The 21926-nt window shown below is 39.8% G+C and overlaps 1 protein-coding gene across 2 annotated transcripts; it reads left to right on the plus strand.

Annotated features, from left to right (window-relative positions):
* Positions 1-394: 394 nt before the first annotated feature.
* Positions 395-21316, plus strand: LOC130074126 (zinc finger protein 239-like). 2 transcript variants are annotated; one of them, XM_056239668.1, is made up of 2 exons: positions 395-508; positions 20096-21316. In XM_056239668.1, exons 1-2 carry the CDS (start codon positions 424-426, stop codon positions 21079-21081), a joined length of 1071 nt encoding a protein of 356 aa, XP_056095643.1. In that variant the 5' UTR covers positions 395-423; the 3' UTR covers positions 21082-21316. The 2 variants fall into 2 exon arrangements, with proteins under 2 accessions (XP_056095643.1, XP_056095644.1); XM_056239669.1 differs by having other exon boundaries at positions 20105-21316.
* The last annotated feature ends 610 nt before the right edge of the window (positions 21317-21926 follow it).

Below are 21926 nucleotides of genomic sequence, written 5' to 3' on the forward strand. Positions count from 1 at the left end.
ACGAATTATTATTATTGATGGGAGAAACTGATTCGAATTGCCACGCGCTGACGATGCTTGTAAAAAGAGTGTAAATGTAAAACAAACGTGTAATGACAACTTTAACAAGCCAACTGCAAATGTTGTTGAATCTATTAAATATAATCTACAGATCATTCAAAAATATTAAAACAAATTTAACGTGTTTGTAATATTTGTTATTTTATTTGTTGTGCTTGTTGTTGTTGTTGTTATTGTTGTTGTTGTTTAGCTAATCATGAACTCGTACTCTTACTGACTCTTACCAGTGAACTGAACTACTGAACTAGAGCTGATTGAGACACACACTGAGATGTATTTTTCTTTCTGTTAATTATTCTAATCTTAATCATAACAGTGTCCAAGCAAAGCGACTGAGATCCACGTGACACAATTATTATAAAGATGGCATTCATTAAAGACGAGAGTGAAGACATGAAGATTGAAGAAACATTCAGAGTGAAACAAGAAGATACTGAGGAACAAACAGGTTGGTTTCATTCTCAAAGCTTATCCTTATTAAAATGTCCAGCTCTACAGAAATTCATATATTTTTTTTAAGGATGTAATATGAGTGTCTTAATTAAAGTGGTTTTATTTGACATGGAACTAGGGGTGGGCGATATGGCAAAAATATATCACGATTTTTTTCATGAAAATCACAATTCAGATTTGATCACAATTCTTTTTCATGTTGGTTTTACTATTTTGCAAGTGACTGAGCATTACAGCCAAACTAATGTCCCTATTTTAAAAACAAAGCCTTAAACAAAATAAAAAAATAATGGCAGACATTTAAGCCAAAGTGCCAAAGATAAAAACCTTTATTTTCTTTGTTATTAAAAAATAAAAACAAAGATACATATTATTACATATACGCAACATAAACCCTAGATAAACAGGCTTTATTTTTTTCAGCTACAGTAGGTGTATTGATCGGTAGCATTCAAGACAGAAATTAAATGATCAAATATAAAAATAAAACAATTAGACATTGATTCTTATTAAAGCTAGTGTATTAAAGTTCTCAGTCAAGAGCAGTGAGTGATTTTCTCTTTGTCGTGTTGTTTTATTAACATTAAAGGGATAGTCCCCCACCCCAAATAAAAAAAAATCATTATTTACTCTCTCAAGTTGTTTTAAACCAGAATACGTTTCTTTCTTATGTTGAAAAATAAAAGTTATTTTGAAGAATGTGGCTAACCAAACAGTTGATGTACCCCAGTGACTTGCATAGTATATTTCCCACTATGGAAGTCAACAGGGACCATCAACTGTTTGGTTACCCACATTCTTCCAAATATCTTCTTTTGTGTTCAGCACAAGAAAGAAATGAATACAGGTTTGTTACAACATTAGAGTGAGTAAATAATGACAGAATTAAAATTATTGGGGTGAACTATCCCTCTATGGACAAGCGGCAGCATGTTACGATTAGGCACTGTCACTTTAAGACCGACACGCATATGACACACACGCACCCAATTTTCTCTCAAATGTTTTCTTTCACGTTAGACATAACCAACTGTGTTTATGTAAATCTTGTGAGTATTTGACAGTATTAGGGTAATAAGAATTTTCAAACAGTTTTTAAGCTGTTTAGTGCCTGTGTGCTTCGGGTGTACGCGCTCAGAAAAGCGCATGTTACATGTAAAGTACATGTAAATAATTAACTTTTGTGAATTGCAGTGTCCCGTGAGTGTAACTATACCTCTGCGTTAGCATGTGATGTGAATGTACGTCGAGTTGTACAGTATGTTGAGACGGAGGCGCCAGAACTGCAACTGATTGAATGAACTGCAGCGCGATACTGCAATATTTCTCCCTGATGCGATACTGTGGTAGATGGTTGCATAGTTATAATTTTGTCCCTGATATTATCAATCTTATAAGTAAAGAAGTTCATAAAGTCATCACTGCTGTGTTGCTTGGACACTTCTGGGGTTGAAGCTTTCTTTTTCGTTAGTTTAGCTACTGTTTCAAATAAATACCTAGGATTATGTTTATTTTCTTCTAATAGGGTTGAAAAAATAACCAGATCTAGCAGCTTTTAAAGCCTCTCTGTAAGCAATCAAGCTCTCTTTCCATGAAATCCGAAATACCTCTAGTTTAGTTTTCTTCGAGTTGCGCTCCATTTTTCTGGCTGCTCTCTTAAGGGCCTGGGTGTGCTCGTTGTACCACGGTGTTGGACTATTTTCTTTAATCTTCTTTAAGCGCAATGGAGCAACTGCGTGTAAAGTGCTGGAAAAGAGAATATACAGAGAGTATATTCTGTATATAAAGAGAGTATACAGTACAACAACATATTAAAGTGCTATGATATGGCTCTATATCAGCACGATTGTGATTACCTGTGCCACTCAACCTTCTTGTGTTATATTGCTCATATATTAGTAATATTACAATATATAATAATAATAATTAGTTGTTTGATGTCAAATCAGTAAAAAAAAAATAGTATAGCACACTTTACACAGTTTTAAAGCAGCTTTACAGGTAGTATTATTATCCACACAGATGCAGGCTCGTCTATAAACACTACAAGGTTATTGGCTGGTACTATTGTAAGGAGTATACAGTCAAAGACCCAGAACCAGATATGAAGAATGAAGACCCGGAGTCAGAATTATAAAAAATTAAAGAAAAGTTTTACTGAAGATAGTTTGCATTTTCATCAGCAGAAGTCAGCTTCAAGACTCACACAGGAGTTCGTAGGCCGCCCCGCTTAAAGTTACAAAGATCACAGCAGTTATACCATTTCCAAGGTCTAAGCTACGTCATTGCTTACAGGTTGAATGATTCTCATTGGCTAAGAAACATGAAAGCCTAAACAATTTAACACATGTGAGGAGATAGGGGTGCCTATCGCCATTAGTAAAGATAGTTGTCGTCCACTCATTGGATTTAGGTCTGTGGTGGCCTCGCGGGTTAGAGAAGGGCGCCGGGGTGTCTGGTTCGACCGTCCAGAACCTACATAGAATGTCATACACACACACACACACAAATAACAGACACTAGCAAATAACAGCTCCCATCAAGGCTGAAGAGAGTCTGAGCTCCTTATTATCAGTTAAGTATACCAAAACATAATGCTAAAACATTCACTTGTTTGGGAGAAAAACAGATCACTGGCAATTTACTCCCAAGGAAGGAAATATACTGGAAAGAATACATTTTAATACAATTAAAGTTTGATAGTAACGCTGAATATAGCTTGACCATATGTCCAGCGAAGAATCATATGTGCCCACGCTGCCTTTAGGACCCTCTAACCTTTCTACTGATCCCAGAGAAAGAGACAAACGGCCTTGTGGGTTACGTGGCCTTCGTGTCCTGCGTGTACTACGTGCAATCTCAAAGTAAGATTGGAATGCACCTAAAAGAAACTGGTTACTTGCATCCATGCATTTAAGAAAATATAATTTCACAAGCACAAGAATATAAAAATTATTATGTGATAATGAATATATTTGATTATTGATTTTTATAAAGGAAGTATATAACCATTCAAAATGATATATGATTATATATGTATTTGAAGAGGCAAGGGATTTTGACCAACCCTTCACTATATACTTGTAGGAATGAATTGAGGTGCAGTCCTGAAAGCCAGTGTCAAAACCTTAAATGTAATTCTGGCTGCAACTGGGAGCCAGCGGGGTGAGATCAGGATGTGGGTTCTCTTTGGCTGATTGAAGACCAGATGTGCTGCTGTGTTCTGGATCATCTGCAGAGGCTTAGTCACACTTGCTGGAAGGCTTACCACTCAAGCACACCTACTTCACTGGGGTGTTGTTAAAATGCAGGTGGAGAGTTCAGTTGGTCATCTAACACAGCGCTTAGGTTACTTGCTATCCTGGGTTGCATTAGTGCTGTAGACCCTAGTTGAACAGTGATGTGTTCAACTGACTAGTAGAGGTAGTTTTGCAGGGATTACAAGGAGCTCCATCTTTACAAGGTTGAGTTGGATATGACGTCCTTCATCCAAGCAGAGAAGTCCGAAAAGCAGGCAGAAATACGATCAGAGACAGTGAGATCATCAGGTTTAAATGACTAATAGAGCTTTGAATCATGTGCATAGCTGCAGGAGAAGCCATGTGGCTTTATGATCATGCCCAGTGAGGATGTGTAAATGAAGAAGTGAAGAGGACCAAGCTCAGAACCTTGAAGCAGCCCAGTGATTAGCTGATGTGACTCAGACTCTCTAACCTGACTCCGCCAGATGGATTTGCTCCGCATATCCATCTGGAAACCTTCCGTTGAAGTAGTTTTGGTAAGGGGCGAAAATACTGGTTAGCTGATTGGCCTATGTTGGTGATAGACGGGCCAAATCAACCAATATATGACGTACTAACAGAGCGTATCTTTTCCTCTGAGAAAAGCCTCCAGAGCAGTTTTTTGCTCTTCTTTCAGTGAAGAAATACTCTGTAATTCCGATAAAACTTGCTCGATAGCCACGCTGATGCTAGTTTCATCCGCTGAAGCCGACATGTTCTTTAGACTGAACTGACGCGCTTCTCGTTGCGTCACACCTCAACCCGCCTCAAAGCCAACGCTGATTGGACGTTCGTTTGGTGAACTGCTCCCAAATTTTCTTTAACGGAAAGTATCCAGACTGATCTGCGAGTGAAACCTTGAAAGCTCGCGAGATCAGGATGGTCTCACGAGGCTACAGACTCTCTCCTTTCCATGAAATATTGCAAGATCTGCTTGTGACTGAAGCCGCCAAACTACTATACATGTGATGCCCAAGTGAGAGTGAGATTATGTGAGAGAAAATCAGAGAGCTAATTAATCACAAATATTTTGACACAAAAAGGATGTCTGGTGTTACGTCCTGAGGCCGTAAGGTATTAATGTTTAAGGTTTGTTTATGTAGCCATGTGTTTTTTCCCCTTTCTCTGTCACTCTCTCACTCTGCTTGCTTAGCAGTCGCTAATTGGCCACAGCTGATGCTCATCATTGAGTGTGCTGCAGAGACCAAACCATATAAGGCTATGTTTACACGGAAACGATGTAAAGAGAAAACGCAAAAGTGGCGTTTTATTCTGCGTTTAGACGAGCGTTATGGCTGGGAAATCCGCGTGCATATGGTGACGCAAAAGTGTGTGAAATTCGATGTAGTATGCACTCCAGGTGGCTAGGTGGCAATGTGAAGCACTGCCACACAACAACACCAAGTCCGCGCGTCTGCATACAACCTTCACTTTCTAGCAGACTTTTGCGTTTTTACCCTTTAGACGGAAACGCGACGGTGGAGCGTTTTTAAGATTTCGAAATCTGCTAGAAAGTGAAGGTTGTATGCAAAAACGTTTTTTTTAAGCCCCAAAAACGCCGTCGCCATGTAAACGAAAGGCACATCCGATAACATATTTTTACGTTTTCATCCGCGAGCGTTCTCGTGTAAACAGGGCCTAAGAGATCTGAAGAAACAGTGGCTGTTTACATGCAACCAAATAATCCGTTAGTAATCGTATTGACTGCTCAATCGGACTGAAAAGCCTTCATGTAAACACTTTAACCGATCCGATTGAGCTCAATCCGAATGAAATTTCGATTGGATTGAAAGGGGTGGTTTATTCCTTTTCTAATCCAATTCAGAGAACATGTTAACACTTCATCGGATTGAAAATCGAAACTGAAAGGACTGCGCATGTGCAGTGACATGGACATAGCGTAATGAAGTATGACGTACGGAACGAGCTGTTCTTCCTGAACAGATGTCAGTCTGTTCACTGAGGTCAGATAAATCCCATCACATACCGGTAGGCTCTTTCACCTAGATATCATCATATAGAGACTGTGTCTTTTCCCCGAATTAGGAAATACAAAAAACTCCCAAACATAATACAGATGAACAAATGATAAAGCTTGGGTTGCTGAATATTCGATACCTTCCTTCAAAAGCAATTGTTAATGATATGATTACAGATTATAACCTTGTGGCGAGCGGACGTGATTTTGCGAAGTCTGTAGCGGGAGAGAGAGGCGAGAGCCGTGCAGTGAGTAAGTAGGTCAAGTGCAGTGTTGGGCAAGTTACTTTTAAAAAGTAATTAGTTACAGTTACTAGTTAATTCTTCCAAAAAGTAACTAAATTAGTTACTCAGTTACAAATTTTAAAAGTAACTAGTTACTTAAGAAAGTAACTATTGCATTACTTTCAAGTAAAATTACATTTTAAATGCTCAAATGTGACCCCACCTCTACACCTCGGAACTTAAAATACATGTGCATGTTTAATTATTTATGATAAATCTGAATATTATAATGAAATGGACACTTAATAGGCACTTTTGCCCAGGGCATAATGTGCATTTCACGATTACATTCGTTCCTTTAATTCCTTGAAGGAAAAGGTAATGTCTATACTTGCATTTAGAGAAGGCTACTTTTGGATTATTTGGGCTCGTCGCCATACCTGTCTCTCGTTGACCTGTCTCTCGTTGACTCTCGTTGGCTTGTGTTGTTCCTTGTGTGTCCTGTCCTAACCGACTATGCGTTATGATGGGTCGTTCGCAATTCATAAACGTTAGCCGTTAGTGATGATGGGTCGTTCGCGAATGAGCGTTAGTGATGATGGATCGACTCGTTCGCGAATGAGCGTTAGTGATGATGGATCGACTCGTTCGCGAATGAGCTTTTGATGGGTCATTCGCGATTCGACTCTAAGAGCCGGCTCTTTTAGGTGAACGTCGGGAGCTGGCTCGCATATCTGAAGAGCCGACTCTATTTTTTTACAAATTTAGCCTATAGAAATTAAATAATTATGTAATAAAAATTGAAATATTATAGTCAAAGTCATTTAAAGAGCCGCTTGTGAGCCAAAAGAGCCGGCTCTTTTCAGTGAGCTGAGTCAAAAGAACCGAATACCCATCACTACTATGCATGCTTTCGAACACCCGCCCAACTCTACCTCTGATTGGCTTACAATAACATTTTACTCTACCTCAGCCAATCGTCAGCATTTATGCGCTTGGCTCGTGCTCTGCCCACTAACCAAGGAAGAACAGTAAAAAAAGTATTTGCCTTTCGCTCAGAGATCTAGTTGGTCTGATGAAAAAAAAAAACAGCTTCATCAGTTATAGTAACGCGCCGCATTTTTTGCCAGTAACTGCGTTATTAGGATGAGAAGAGTAATCAATTAGATTACTCGTTACTGGAAAAAGTAATGCCGTTAGTAACGGCGTTATTTATAACGCCATTATTCCCATCACTGGTCAAGTGCAGATGATGAACACCTGTGTCTGATTGCAGTAATTGGCGTGGAGAGACCGCATATAAGCCGGTGGGAACGAGAGAGTTGGACTGGGACCTCGCGAACGGCTGCCTGTCTGAAAGAATACCTGCCTGAAAGCTGTTTTGTGTGTTTTGCCGCGATTGTTTTGTGTCACGCTGTGGCATGGTGAATGCGCTACTACGCGCCTCCTTTTGCTTTGTTTATTTATTTAATAAACGAGAGTCCCAGTCACGCCGACCCCTGTCTTCTTCCTTCCTCAACATTTGAACCTTACCACAAACTATGTGCTGTGTATGACAGAAACCTGGCTAAAACCAGACAATTACATTACTTTAAATGAGTCCACCCTCCAAGACTACTGTTATAAACATGAGCCTCATCTGAAAGGCAAAGGGGGAGGTGTTGCTGTAATTTATAGTAATATCTCCAGAATTACTGTGAAGTCTTGTTTCAAATATAATTCTTTTGAAGTGTTGGTGCTTAATGTAAAAATATATAGTGTCAAGTCAATTCAAGTCAAGTCACCTTTATTTATATAGCGCTTTTTACAATACAGATTGTATCAAAGCGCTTCACAGTGATAACATGAAAACAATATAACAAAGTTTGTTTCTAAAAGAAATTGGCAGATCAGTAATATTATTGAATATTAAATGTTAAATGTCCCCAACTAAGCAAGCCAAAAGCCAGGGCAACAGTGGCAAGGAACCAAAACTCCATCAGGTGACAGAATGGAGAAAAAAACCTTGGGAGAAACCAGACTCAGTCGGGGGGCCAGTTCTCCTCTAGCCAACGAAGGAACAGTGCATGATTCGGGCAGAATTACAAGTCAGATTCGATCGGAACATTTAGAGTATTTTTTGGAAGTCCAAGTAATCACGCCGGTCTTAAGACGAGTAGTTGAGGATCAGTGCCGTCCACCATAGACAGTCCATATCGCCCGTGTTGAGTCGTCACTTCACAGGCTTTGTGATTGGAGCATCTGAAGTCTCCGTGAGAGGCTGGATACAAACTGGAGCTGACGAACGCCATTTTCTCGGGACTCGCGTCCCGAGATAACAGCAGAAAAGCAAAGGGAAAATAATTAGCGTAGCTGCTGTTCATAATGATGATTTCCATAGCACAGTCGTAAATGATAAAACATGAAGACAGTGACTCTTGCGTCCCAAAATCACCCCCCTCCGTCCCCCACTCAACTCAGCCCAGCTTACTGACCTCTACGTCCCTCCTGCTGCTGAGACCTAACCACAATCTCACAATCTCTCCGCAACCCAACCATACGCGCCAACCCGTTGACTAAGGCTGTCGAGCCCCACTGGTGCGTGAATAGGCAGTTTCAGTGGACAACGGTTCCGTATGGCATACCACCTACCGCAACACAATATCTGCCCAACCACCCGTCATTCACGCAATATACACAGGAACGTAATGACTGTAAATACTATGCAACCTATACAGATAACAGTCTCTTCAAGTTTTATAGTATTAAATGCATTTGATCTGATTCAGCAGTATTATAAAAGGTAAGCATTATGTAAATGCTTGGCTAAAGAGATGCGTCTTTAATCTAGTTTTAAACTGGGACAGCGAGTCAGAGCCTCGAACAATATCAGGAAGGCTATTCCAGAGTTTAGGAGCTAAATGTGAGAACGCCCTCCCTTCTTTAGTGGACTTAGATATCCTAGGAATGACTAGAAGCCTCGAATTTAGTGTTCTTAAAGAACGTTTTGGATTGTAGGGCGATAGAAGGTCCATTAAATACACAGGAGCTAAACCATTTAGGGCTTTATAGGTCAGTAATAGTACTTTGTAATTGATACGGAACTTGATAGGTAACCAGTGTAGAGATGATAAAATCGGTGTTATATGATCATATTTTCTTGACCTAGTAAGAACTCTAGCGGCTGCATTTTGCACTAACTGTAGCTTGTTTATTGAGGATGCAGGACAACCAGCTAATAAAGCATTACAGTAATCTAGTCTCGAGGTCATGAATGCATGAACTAACTTTTCTGCATCAGAAACAGATAGCATGTTACGTAATTTAGCAATGTTTCTAAGATGGAAAAAGGCTGTTCTTGTAACATAGTGTAAACGATAAATCACGTTTGAGATTTGTGCTGGCTACTGTGTAGCCTACAGGCCACCAGGGCACCATACACAGACTTTATCAAATAATTTGCTGATTTTCTATCAGAGTTAGTACTGGCTGCAGATGAAGTCCTAATTGTTGGTGATTTTAATATACATGTAGATAACAAAAAAGATGCATTAAGATTGGTATTTAAAGACATTCTGAACTCTATTGGAGTTAGATAACGTGTCAGGACCTACTTGTTGTCGTAATCATACTCTAGATCTAATATTATCACATGGAATCAATGTTGATGCCATTGAAATTCTGCAGCAGAGCGATGACATCTCAGATCATTATCTAGAGTTTTCAAGTCACCTTTATTTATATAGTGCTTTTTACAATACAGATTGTATCAAAGCAGGTTCACAGTGATAACATGAAAATAATACAACAAAGTTTGTTTCTAGAAGAAAATTGCGTCAACGTCCACCTTAAGTAAGGCAGATCAATAATATTGTTGAATATTAACCCAGACTCAGTCGGAGGCCAGTTCTCCTCTGGCCAACGAAGGAACAGTGTATGATTCGGGCAGCATTACAAGTCAGATTGGATCGGAACACTTAGAGTATTTATCCATTTCCATCTGTTTGGAAGTCGAAGTATTCACGCCGGTATGGTTGTGTATAGTTCGTTTAGCCAAGGCTGCAAAGCCGACTCCATGTTACAAATATGTTAGACCTATCACTTCTGCCAATAAAGATTGCTTTATTAATAATATCCCTGATCAGTTTCATCTCATCAGCATCCCAGATAGCTTAGAAGAACTCGATATTGCGACAAAAACTTTCCATTTGTAAGATCCTAGAGAAAGTACCAGTCACTTGACTGCAGATGTAATATAGCCTATGGCTAACTCTGGTACAATGCATCAAATGGCAACATTTATGTTATAGATTGTACATGGTCCCTAATAAAAAATAAAAAATAAAATAAAAAAGGATATAGATCAGACTCTGGTAACCGTATTAGGTGCATGTGCTCATTACAGGTTGAGAATGCAGTTACTACTGGGAAGACAGGGCTTGCATGTACAGATGAGCAGCGCAGGTGGAATGCAGGGACAGTCAGGAACCTTGAACCAAAACGATTGAGGGACATAAACTTCAGCCAGCACAGGATTTAGCATTAGTATGTCAGGTGCTCAGCCACTACCAAACACCCCACAATATATGTCACATGCAGAATTTATAAATAATGTAGACAAAGACCCAACAAAGCCACTTTTCCTGTTATAAAACAGTCTATTGGGCAAGTGTTACAGTGTAAAACCAGAGGTGCAACCCTGTAGCCTTGCAAATACTGCAGTAGATGCAAGATTTTTAAGACCCCATCAAACCCATGCCGTTTCTGATCTCACATGTGAAACATGTAAAAGTTTCTATGAGTTGTATGTTCAAGTTAGCAGTGCACTACTTTAGAATCTGAAACAAGGGAGCAGAGTTCTTCTGATTTGTGGCACAATGCAAGAAAATTGAGAATAACTGCAAGTTCAGCTAAAAAAGGTTCCTTCTAGAGCATCCATCAATCCTGATAAGTTTATGGCAGAGCACCTCTACCCCTCCTTTCATCAGGGCTGGATTCAGCCAGCCCCACTAGGGGGTGCAGGTAGAATATCAGGGGGGCAAGTCATTTAACGGAACATTTAAATTTGACAAATATAGTGATTTGATTTATATTGTGATATATATCGATATGGCCAGAAATGAAAAAATATATTGTGAAATGAAAAAATCCTATGTCGCCCAGCTCTAATCTATCAGCTCCTTTGATCCATTTGATTTGTCTTATAGGTTTAATGTTGGATGCCCTTCCTGACACTACCCTCTGCATTTACCCGGGCTTGGGACCGGCACAAATAGGACACTGGCTTGTGCCCTGTTGAGGCTGCATGTATCTTTTTTTATTTTTTTATTTTATCCGTCTGTCTGTCTGTTTGTCTTCCTGTCTGTCTGTCCTTTCGTTTTTTATTTCAATCTTTTTTTGATTTTTTTATTTTTAATTTTTAGCTCTGTACACAGCATGGCTTATATCAGTCATTATAGCATCAGTCGTCTGCTTTTCTGTGCAAAAGTCCTAACAAATGCGTCCATATCTAGACCTGTTGTTATGGCCTTCTCGTGAGCCAGAATAACTAAATTTCTTTTTCTCTCATGTAGCATAGTGCGGCGGAAGGGGGTAAGAACACGAGACAAAGTGGAGAAAGAGCTCTCGCATGATGCAGATGATATTCCAATCACAAGTGAGGTCACATACATGCGATGGAGCTGAGGAAAGGCATTCTTATACCCGTGTAGATATGTGCAAATGGTGGAGAGGTCTACAAACTCTACGTTCCCATCATCATTAGTCTTTTTGAATTCTTTTTCCAACATTATTTTTGCGACAAGAATCTCATTGGAAAGTTTGTCACTGTCACTTTTTGCCATTTTTTGCAGAGGACTTAACATGGCAACATCCAGAAAAGAGGGAGATTGTGGTTGAAGGCAATTAACTGCTTTCATGAGATCCAGATTGCTTTTGGAGAATCTTGTCTCCATCTCTACAATGGCGATGTCCAAAATGTTGAGAAGAGCTCTCTTCAGAGCCTGGCTAGGAGTCATGGAGTCTTCTGCATGGCCAACAGTGGACGTAACAATGCTACCTACGAGCAGTGAGCTCATTGTTCTTTCTTCTTTTAGCAGCTGGTGCAGGCATGCTGGTTAATGTCTCACTCTCCTCATCTCTCATCTGCTTCAGTGCCTGCAGAGATGCACTGACTACTTCTGAAGCACAGCACAGGTCAACAGAATGGGCCTGCAGCATAGCATTTGCAGACTTCAAGGAACCCAGAACTTTAAGGAGGAATTTTCCTATTTCAAAGAAATGATGCCTCCTTAACATCATCAACAGCCCTGATGCCTCTGTACAGATATCAACAGCAGCGGCTCTGTCCTGACCTCTGACAGGATACTCAGAATAGCATCCTGATTCTCCACAAGACACTTGGTCACATCATGGTGGCTTGTCCACCTGATCTCCTACAGTCGTTTAGGGGAGGGAACATTATAGTTCTGTGACACATAATGACGGTGAAAAAGAGTGCAGTGATCCTGATAGATCAAAAAAGATTTTTGCTCACGGCTCTCCTTGCATTGCATGGACCACGGCCAAGTGCAGCTGGTGGTTATAACAGTGGATAAGGAATATCCTTCCCTACCTTCTTTTGCAATAAGGCCTGAACCCCACTCATGACAGAAGCTCCATCATAGCACTGACTGATAATTTCAGCTGCACTATAGAGTCAGAAAGATGCTCAAGAATTTGTGTGGTAATAAATTCAGCATTTAACTGACTGAGATCAAGCAGGCCAATCAGGTGTTCCTCTGGAATGCCTTTACAGACAAATCTAACCATGATTGACAGATTCTCCACATTACATCTGTCCCTTGTTCCGTCACTTTTGATGGAAAACCCAGCATAATCTGCTTTGTCATAATTACCTTTTATATGATTTAATACCATTTTGGCCAGTGTTTCAATAATTTCATTTTGTATGTTGTGAGAGGTGTATTTTGCATTTGGTGGGATGTGTTTGTTAATTTCATTAAATTTGGGGTCCTTTGCTAGTGTGTAGTAAACCATTTTTAAGAACAGTCCTGCAGAGAAATCATCATCATTTGAACTTTCCACACTGCCACGAAGTGGAAGTTCATTTACTGCTAGGAACTGAACTACTTCTCCAATTGTTTTAATATAATACCTATTTTTTTCCATTTGTGTGGGCCCTATTAAATTACAAATGGTCTCCCCTGTGGCCTCTCTTTGGGACATTTCAGACCAGGCTTTTGCATTTTTTATGTGGCATTGACTTGATGCGTGCTTTGAGAGTCCCTTGTCCTTTTCCAATGCAGTTTTCCAATTAGTAAATCCTTGTTTTGTGAAAACCAAATCCCTATCATTGTTCCCCCCAAATTTCTGACACGGGAAACAAAAGCACGCATCAAGCTTTGCTGAATATTCGAGCCATGGTCTCCCACGATACCAACCTGGGCAGAATGAGCGGGAGCTCTTGCCAAAATTACGTTTGGGGAAAACCAGAGCTATGGGTTGTGACGGTGCTTCAGTGTTTAAGCCTATGTTGTATTCATCCGCAACAGCCACGGATGGGCTGGGAACGACGGGGGATTCGGTCTCTGCTGCAGCTAATGCCCTAGCAGCCTCGTTGCTGCTGCCAGTGCTAGCTTTAGCAACCAGAAATCGGCGCATACTCGACTCGTCACTCGGTGCAAATTACAAGAGAAAGCGATAGAGAGATATGGAGGGAATGAGAACACACTTACAGAAAGAGTAACCAAATAATTTCAGTGACTGACGGTGAAGGAAACTCAAAACAGGGGCTGAGCTCAGCTGACGACAGTGTGTCTCCGTGCTCCGCTCTGCAGTGATTGACTGAGACGTGAAGCTTAGCAGGTTCACCACAAGCCGGTGAAGCGGCCACGCCCTCCCTATGCTTCTACCAATCAGTAGCTACTTTGAATGAGGGATAGAGAGCAGAGAGCGCTCACTCTGACCATTTTTCTTGAAATATTTTTTTAAATTTGGGATCTTTGCATGCCATCACGTTTGGGGGGGCAGTCACGGCATTTGGGGGGGCATTGCCCCCAGGGCCGGCCCTGACCAATTTGCTGCCCTAGGCAAGATTTTACCTGGTGCCCCATGCATTACAGCCCATTTCACCCCATCATTGTGTTGGTGATTATTTAGTCATATATATATATAGCAAGAGCATTACATCTAGCATTCATGTCAAGTCCCCTTTATTTTTATATAGCGCTTTTAGCCTACAATACAGATTATTTCAAGGCAGCTTTACAGTGATAACAGGAAAATAATGCAACAAAGTTTGCTTCTCCTGTACAGCAGATCTAGAAGAAAATAGTGTCATAATCAAGCTTAAGTATGTTCAGTGATGGTTTATTTTGTTGTAAAAAAAATATTAATTTATCTAATTTATATATAGCTTGCTCTGGATAAAACAGTGATGTCATCGTCCAAATGTCATTCATTCATTGAGCACTAGCAAAAGTGTTTGTTTGGGAGTTGATGGCAGCAATCCTTCACTAAATTATGGCACGGTTCATGTTTTCAACATGAATGAAACTGCAAAATGTCTTCTTTAATGTGAATTTTACATAAAACATAACAAACCTGTAGCCTATAAATATCGTTAATAATTTTGGCAAATAATTTTTTTAAAATACCATATATCCCCCTCAAAACTGCACAACTGTATAGTAAAACGTTAATTAATAAAAGTGATAGTAAATGCGTCTAAAAAAGACTGACATGATTGTTACAAATCGCATTGTCTGGGGGCTCTGAAGAACTTAGAACTACTGTTAGCATAAAGTTATAAGGTAAAAATAACTGCCATTAAATTATAGTATCTTACTACTATGCAATTAGATAAACTGTTCATTCATTACATCACTTTACCTCTGTCTTTATCCCCTTGTAGCCTCTTCTCTTTGGCACTGTATCTATCGCAGGCTATAATGCTAATTTAAATGTGTCATGAAAATTCGGCCATTCGTCACAATGAGGAAACTTTCACCGTGTCTAGACCTGGCGCGAGCTGCCAGGCCAGTTTCTACGGGAGTGTTTGAGTGTGTTAAGCGCCCTCAAACGAAAGCAATGCTGTCTACATTGGATGCGGCGAGGGGCGACGCTACACAACAAATGACCAACAGTAAACTGATCGCGCGCGCTCTGTTTCTGACGCACTTTAAGCACTCGCTGAGCGGGGGAGGATTGATGCGCTGGACCCGAGTCGGGGGACTTAGTTAAGTTTTTGTGGAGTTGTTTTGCTTTATTTTGTAGTATTTCGAATTAATGGTTTTAAAATAGTATTAGTAAAAAAAAAAAAAAAAAAAATCACTCGTTCACTCATTTTGGCGCCCCTATTGAGTGGTGGCGCCCTTAGCATTTGCCTATACCGCCTATGCCACGGGCCGGCCCTGATTGCCCCTCCTTGCCCATGCCTATATCCGGCCCCGCCTTTCATAGCAACTATGCTACAAATTATGGTAAGGAAAATTATGTGGTTGCTGGCAATGCACTTCGAGAGCAAGGCATGAGTATTACACAAAGGGCCATCATTGTTAGTGTCATAGAGCCATGGTTGTCAGCCAGCCCAGATGGGGTAATTGTCCTACTCAAAATAAAATGTCCTGCCCCGAGTAAACTCCATTCTACCCTCTTGGATCAACTTGACCATAACTGCAGTGATGTCAAACTAGTAGATGGAGTACCACAACTTCAGAAAACAGGTAGCCGAGGATATTACATGCAGGTACAATTAGGCATGTTTTGTGCCGGTCTGAAGATGGCCAAATTGTTTATCTGGAGCCCTAATGACAGTTATGCTCACTGTACAATTTGATGAGCCCTATGTTCTGGAGAGAGTAGGACATCTGAAGAGATTTTATTTCTCAACAATGTTGCCCCAGCTTGTGAATGAATTTGTTGGTCAGCGACTGAAACTGCAAAACAGATACATGAGCATAATGAATTAATAGAAAATATCCTTAAGAAACATTTTATTCAAATCACAAAACAACTGTGTTGTGCTGCTGCTGTTAACAGTATGAAAACTCATTTTTTTACACAATCTATTCCTTGCATTTAAAGTATTGTTGTACTTAAGTGAATATTTACAAATACAGCATGTTGTTCATTTAAAATTGTATGCAAATCTGTTAAAATCTATTGTACACAAAGAATAACAACAAGTTTCATACAAAGAGTAAATATAAACAGTAAAAATTTACAAAAGGCAGCGAGTGTCAATATGAAATATACAGGAGCAATTTATGTAGATGTTTAAAGTGTGTGTGTGTGTGTATCTGCGCGCAGATGCAACTACAACATCAGAACATCACCGCTGTCACTTATCACTCACGGATGAAATCACCCCTTAAGTTGGCGAGGGCCGCACAGATTCTGAGGATTTTGGGGGTCATGTTTATTGGTATCACTTGAGACAATATCTTGTATACTTTAAGTCGCCTGATTGCCCTCTCAACATGAATCCGAACATTTGCAATCCTGCGAGTTGCTGTGACTTGTTCCTCAGTTAGCTGAGCACCCCCTATAGTGAAAGCAGGCAGAACCAATTTGACCCTTTTTTCAAACAGTAAATCACGAATCAAGAACCCATGATCTGCCATGACTTTGTCTCCAGGCTTTAAATAGTCCAAGATACCAGAGTTCGTAGTGATATATTTGTCACTGGCACGTCCTCCATATCCAGTTGAGATAAACATGATTAAGCCACATGGGGCAACAGCAACAAGGTATTTGATTGTGTTGTGTGAGTAGTAATGGCTGTAGGACTCCCCTCTAGAGTCAAGATTTTTCGCCTGTAACAAACTTTCGCTGCAGTCAATGACACAGGTGGTGTTGGGAAAACACTTCTTGAATGCAGTTGGCATAGTGGCCTTAATGGTTTCTTTTGGGAGCCAGATAATAAGAGGGCGCAGGACCTGCTCCATTTTATCAATCCAAAATGAGATAACCTTACTGGCAACACTCTGAGATACATTTAACTGCCTACCAAGGTCACCCAGAACACGATTTAATTTCAATTTTATCAGTGTCATTAGTATCTGATCACGCACTGACAAAACAAAAGCCCTTTCAGCAAATCCATCTAAGGTGGAAACAAGAGAGTTGAAGGTTTCCAGTGAGACTCCAGTGTAGAGGAATGAATTGGCATCACTTTGAAGCATGGAGTAGCTGAAATCTTCAGTTTGTGTTGTGGCATCTTTGGCCGTCTCGTCAACACCCTGCTGTTCACCATAGTTGTGGTGTACAATGGTCCAGTTCAACTAATACAAAATCAGATGTTTTCAAACCAGGGTCCAAGAAACCTCAGGGTTTGCTTCAGTACAATTTAATTTACAAAACTTGTTTTTATATTAAAATATGAAACTTAATATTTTTCTGAGACATTATAAATGGATCGTTATAGATAAAAATCTGCAGCAGCATTTTGAAATATTTTTTCTATTTCAAAAAATACTCAAAGAACATTTTTAAGTAAATATCAAAATGAATATCCATTATTCATATAGCACATTATAATGATGTGTTGCTTAAAGGAGCTGTATGTAAGATTGTGGCCAAAACTGGTACTGCAATCACTTTCAAATTACTGTAGAGCAGTGTATCCCCTCCCCCTCCCCCCTGACTCGAGGTTGCCAGATAGGCTGCTGGATCCAGCAGGAAAGTAGGCTGCTACAAGGAGCTTTCAACTAGAGCAGAGCTGGCAACCCGGATGCCGAAACACTACTGACTTCGTGATTGGTAGATAGGTGGAGGGTGGGGCTTCAGGCCAAAACACAAGATGACAACATCAACATCAGTTGAGGGCTGCAACTTCACTTTTTAAATGACAATATCGTGGCCGTACTATTGTTGTCAGTGATTTAAGTATTTGAAATGAACATGATTTATTAATGTCTAGAGACACATAAGGGCCATTTTATGATTAATTGAAATACATTTCTTACATACAGCTCCTTTAAATACTTGAATCATTTATTATTTAAATTTCTGGTAACAATTTTCTTAAAGTCTTTATATATAATGCATTATAGAAATATTTTAATGTATTAATTATGCCTTGTATTGACAATTATAATATAGCTATTCTTTGTTATGCCCTTTAAACTTATAATTCATTAAAACACATAAAAAAACACCAATTTCAGATGTAACAAGGAATCTTTAATTCTAAAGATAGTGAAGTCTGCCTTCACGCCTCTTATAAAAATGGATAGTTGCGCTGTATCCGTATTGTCTGTACTTTCATAAACAGCTAATGAAAAAGTCTGGTAACTGCGTGTCTCTTCGGCCAGCTGTGTTGTCAGATTGCCTGCCAGTTCCTTAACTCGGTCTACGATGGTGTTTCTTGACAAACTGAAATTTTTTAAATTCTGTATCTGGTCGGGGCACACCTGCTCACATACCTTTAGCATACTCCTCTTCAAAAATGCTCTCTCTGAAAAACACTTGGAAACACGGGCTATTTCTTCAGCCACAATAAAGCTAGCTTTCACGGCTGCATCATTTTGTACTGTGGCTTTTGTGAACATATTTTGCTGCCATTGCAGTCTGCCTTTCAATTCTTGAACAATTTGATTTTTTTCTTGGAGACTAGAGTTAGCATACTTCGCTCCGTGTTTGGTGTCAAAATGCCGACGTAAATTGTATTCCTTCATCACCGACACTGCCTCGCCACACAGAAGACATACCGGTTTTTCTCCTTGAAGTACAAACATGTATTCACTTTCCCATCATTCTTTAAATTGCCTCCCCTCTGCATCAATTTTTCTCTTTTTGGACATTTTAGTTTATACATTTTAAATTTGGGTTGTTTATAGCTCTTTCTCAACTCCACTGCGCGCGCCGATTTGGAAACACTGCTATCTAGCGGCACGATGCCGTCATTTCGTGGGTTACAAAATCGACATGCATTGTGGGAGATGTAGTTTTTGGTCAATGTACACTGTAAGCATACTTTATTTTAAGACAATCATATGCATTTTGAGCTCGCGCGGGCCACATAAAATGACAGGGCGGGCCCGCGGGCCTTGAGTTTGACACATGTGCTACAGACTAAACACGTAATAAGCATGTGCACACTGTCAGCGTTTTTGAAGTTTGCACGGAGATAACCTTTTTTCAAAAAAATTCAAGGCTTGCACCTTGGAACCTATTTCAAGGTTTGCGTTCTCGAGCCACCAGGCACTGTTGAGCCACCAGACACTTGTTTAGGGTTGAGTGTTGTTTTTTTGAGCAGTGGGGTTACCCATGCCTCCTTAAATGTGGTGGGAAATTTGACAGTAGTGTGGAATATGTTGATGATATGAGTCAGAGCAGTTAGTAATCTCAGTGAAACTTTGGAGAACTTGTTCTCTGTGAGGGGAGAGAAGGAAGAGAAGAGTGGAATGAGTGTGGATGATGGTTGGCTGTGGGTAAGTGGTGGTTGCCACATCGTTGGTGAATTAGCTGGCAAAATTCTCAGCAGTCAGAGAAGAGGTGGAGGGGGGCGGAATAGGAGAATGTTGTGAATATATTCTGGCTGTCTGAGGTGTTGCTGAATTTGGTATTAAGCATTTGCTGCAAATGTTTTGCTTTTAGGTTCAGTCGATCGGGGAATTGTAACTCCCGCGATGTTTGGACCAACACGGTGGATCATTCAGAACTTATAACCAACATTTGCTGCTTCCTCTCTGACAAAAATGGTGTTATCTTTTAATAAATCATTACATGGAATTACTGTGTGATGAGTTTTTGGTCTGATGGTTGAGCAGGGAGTTTGTTCTGTTTTCTTTTCCCTTTAAAGTTATTGCGTTTTAAACCCTAGAAGATGTAGTAAATGGGAGATAGAGATGAGTCTATAATTAATCAGCTCTCCTGGGTCAAACTTTTTTAAGGGTTTAACTGCCAGCTTGAAAGATTTTGGGATTTGCCCTGAAGAAAGTGAAAAGTTAGTAATATTGAGAAGGGGTTCTCAGAATACATGTAACATATTTCAGTAACTTAATGGGTATAGGATCTAGTTGAATGTTGGTTTTGATGCTTTACATGTCTAAATGTTTATGTCTATTGGTTTGTGCCATTAAACCAGGATTAACTTTGGTCTTTTTGCACCTTAGACATGAAAGAAGAGAGTGAAGAACTGAAGAAAAATGAAGAAAAATATCAACATGAGGATCATCATGATTTCATAACTGGAGTAAAATCTTTTAGTTTTGATGAACATGGGAAACTTAAAGTTCACATGACAATTCACAATGGCGAAAAACCTTACACATGCCCACAGTGTGGAAAGAGTTTTAATCTAAAAGGACACTTTGAAGAACACATGAGAATTCATACAGGAGAGAGCCCTTACACCTGTCAACAGTGTGGAAACAAATTTACTCAAAAAGGAAGCCTTAACAGGCACGTGAGAATTCACACTGGAGAGAAGCCTTACACCTGCCAACAGTGTGGAAAGAGTTTCAGTCAACATGGAAACCTTGCTGACCACATGAAAGTTCACTCTGGAGAGAAGCCTTACACCTGCCATCAGTGTGGAAAAAGTTTCAATCGAAAAGGAAACCTTAATTGCCACATGAGAATTCACACTAAAAAGAGCCTTTTCACCTGCCAACAGTGTGGAATGAGTTTCACTGTAAAAGGAAGCCTTAACAGCCACATGAAAATTCACACTGGAGAAAAGCCTTACACATGCCTTCAATGTGGAAAGAGTTTTAATCAACATGAAAACCTTGAAGTCCACATGATGAGAGTTCATTCTGAAGAGAAGCTTTACACGTGCCCTCAGTGTGAAAAGAGTTTCAATCAAAAAGGACACTTTGAAGTCCACATGAGAGCACACTCTGAAGAGAAGCTTTACACATGCCCTCAGTGTGAAAAAAGTTTCAATCAGAAAGGACACTTTGAAGACCACATACGAATTCACACTGGAGAGAGGCCTTTTACCTGCCAACAATGTGGGAAAGGTTTCAACCGAAAAGGAATCCTTAACAGGCACATAAGAATTCACACTGGAGAGAAGCCGTTTATATGTGGGCACTGTGGAATGTGTTTCCAATATAAAGTAACCCTAAAGTACCACATGAGGATTCACTTATGAGAGAACTGTTTTTTACTGTTTTATATTGTATCAGTGTGAAAGGAGTTTCACAAACAGGAAACACATTAGGAATCATTTAATAACTCACACCGAAGAGAACCCTGTCATGTTCCATCACTGTGGAAAGGTGAACAAAGGAACAGAAAACAAAGGAAACCTTGAGGCTTTTTTCTATTCCAATTTCTATTTTCTACTCAAGACTCGGAATTACTCAGACTGTTATATGATATGGAGATATATAAGCCCAAACATAAAAACCAAAAATATTAAAAATATATTTTTTAAATGTATAAAAATATTATGTGAATGTAGTATAACAACTTATAACCACAACATACAGTGAAGCCACAAAGTGTGGTCATGCTTCATTTCAAATCTGAGGATGATATCTTTAAAACTATGCATTCTGTGAATAAATTTATAAGATCATGTCGTGAGTTTTTAGAGAAGGCAGATAAAATGCTAATCAAATATGTTATTGCCCTGTGAACCCCCATTTGCAGTCTATGACTAATGTCTGGCAAGGAGAACTGCTCCATTCATGCTCTATTGTTGTCAACCTTTTGGATTTTGGATTTAAAATGTGAGAGGGTATCAGTATTATGGAGGTCCGGTGGAATCGAGTTCCATGATGAGCAGAGCCCCCATAGTAGGGGTGTGCAAAAAAATCGATTCACATTTGAATCACGATTCAATCTTTACCGATTCAGAATCGATTCATAGAATTCCAAAAATCGATTCATATATATATATTTTTTTTTATGGCGTGCACGGGCGGAGTGGCAATCGGGTGAGTCGGGACTTTTACCGGTGGTTCGGTAGTGTTTCGAGGCTGCGAGGGCCGG

The sequence above is a fragment of the Rhinichthys klamathensis genome, unplaced genomic scaffold, assembly GCF_029890125.1.
Source record: "Rhinichthys klamathensis goyatoka isolate OS25496 unplaced genomic scaffold, OSU_Roscu_1.1 h1tg000570l_1, whole genome shotgun sequence".
Lineage (NCBI taxonomy): Eukaryota > Metazoa > Chordata > Actinopteri > Cypriniformes > Leuciscidae > Rhinichthys > Rhinichthys klamathensis.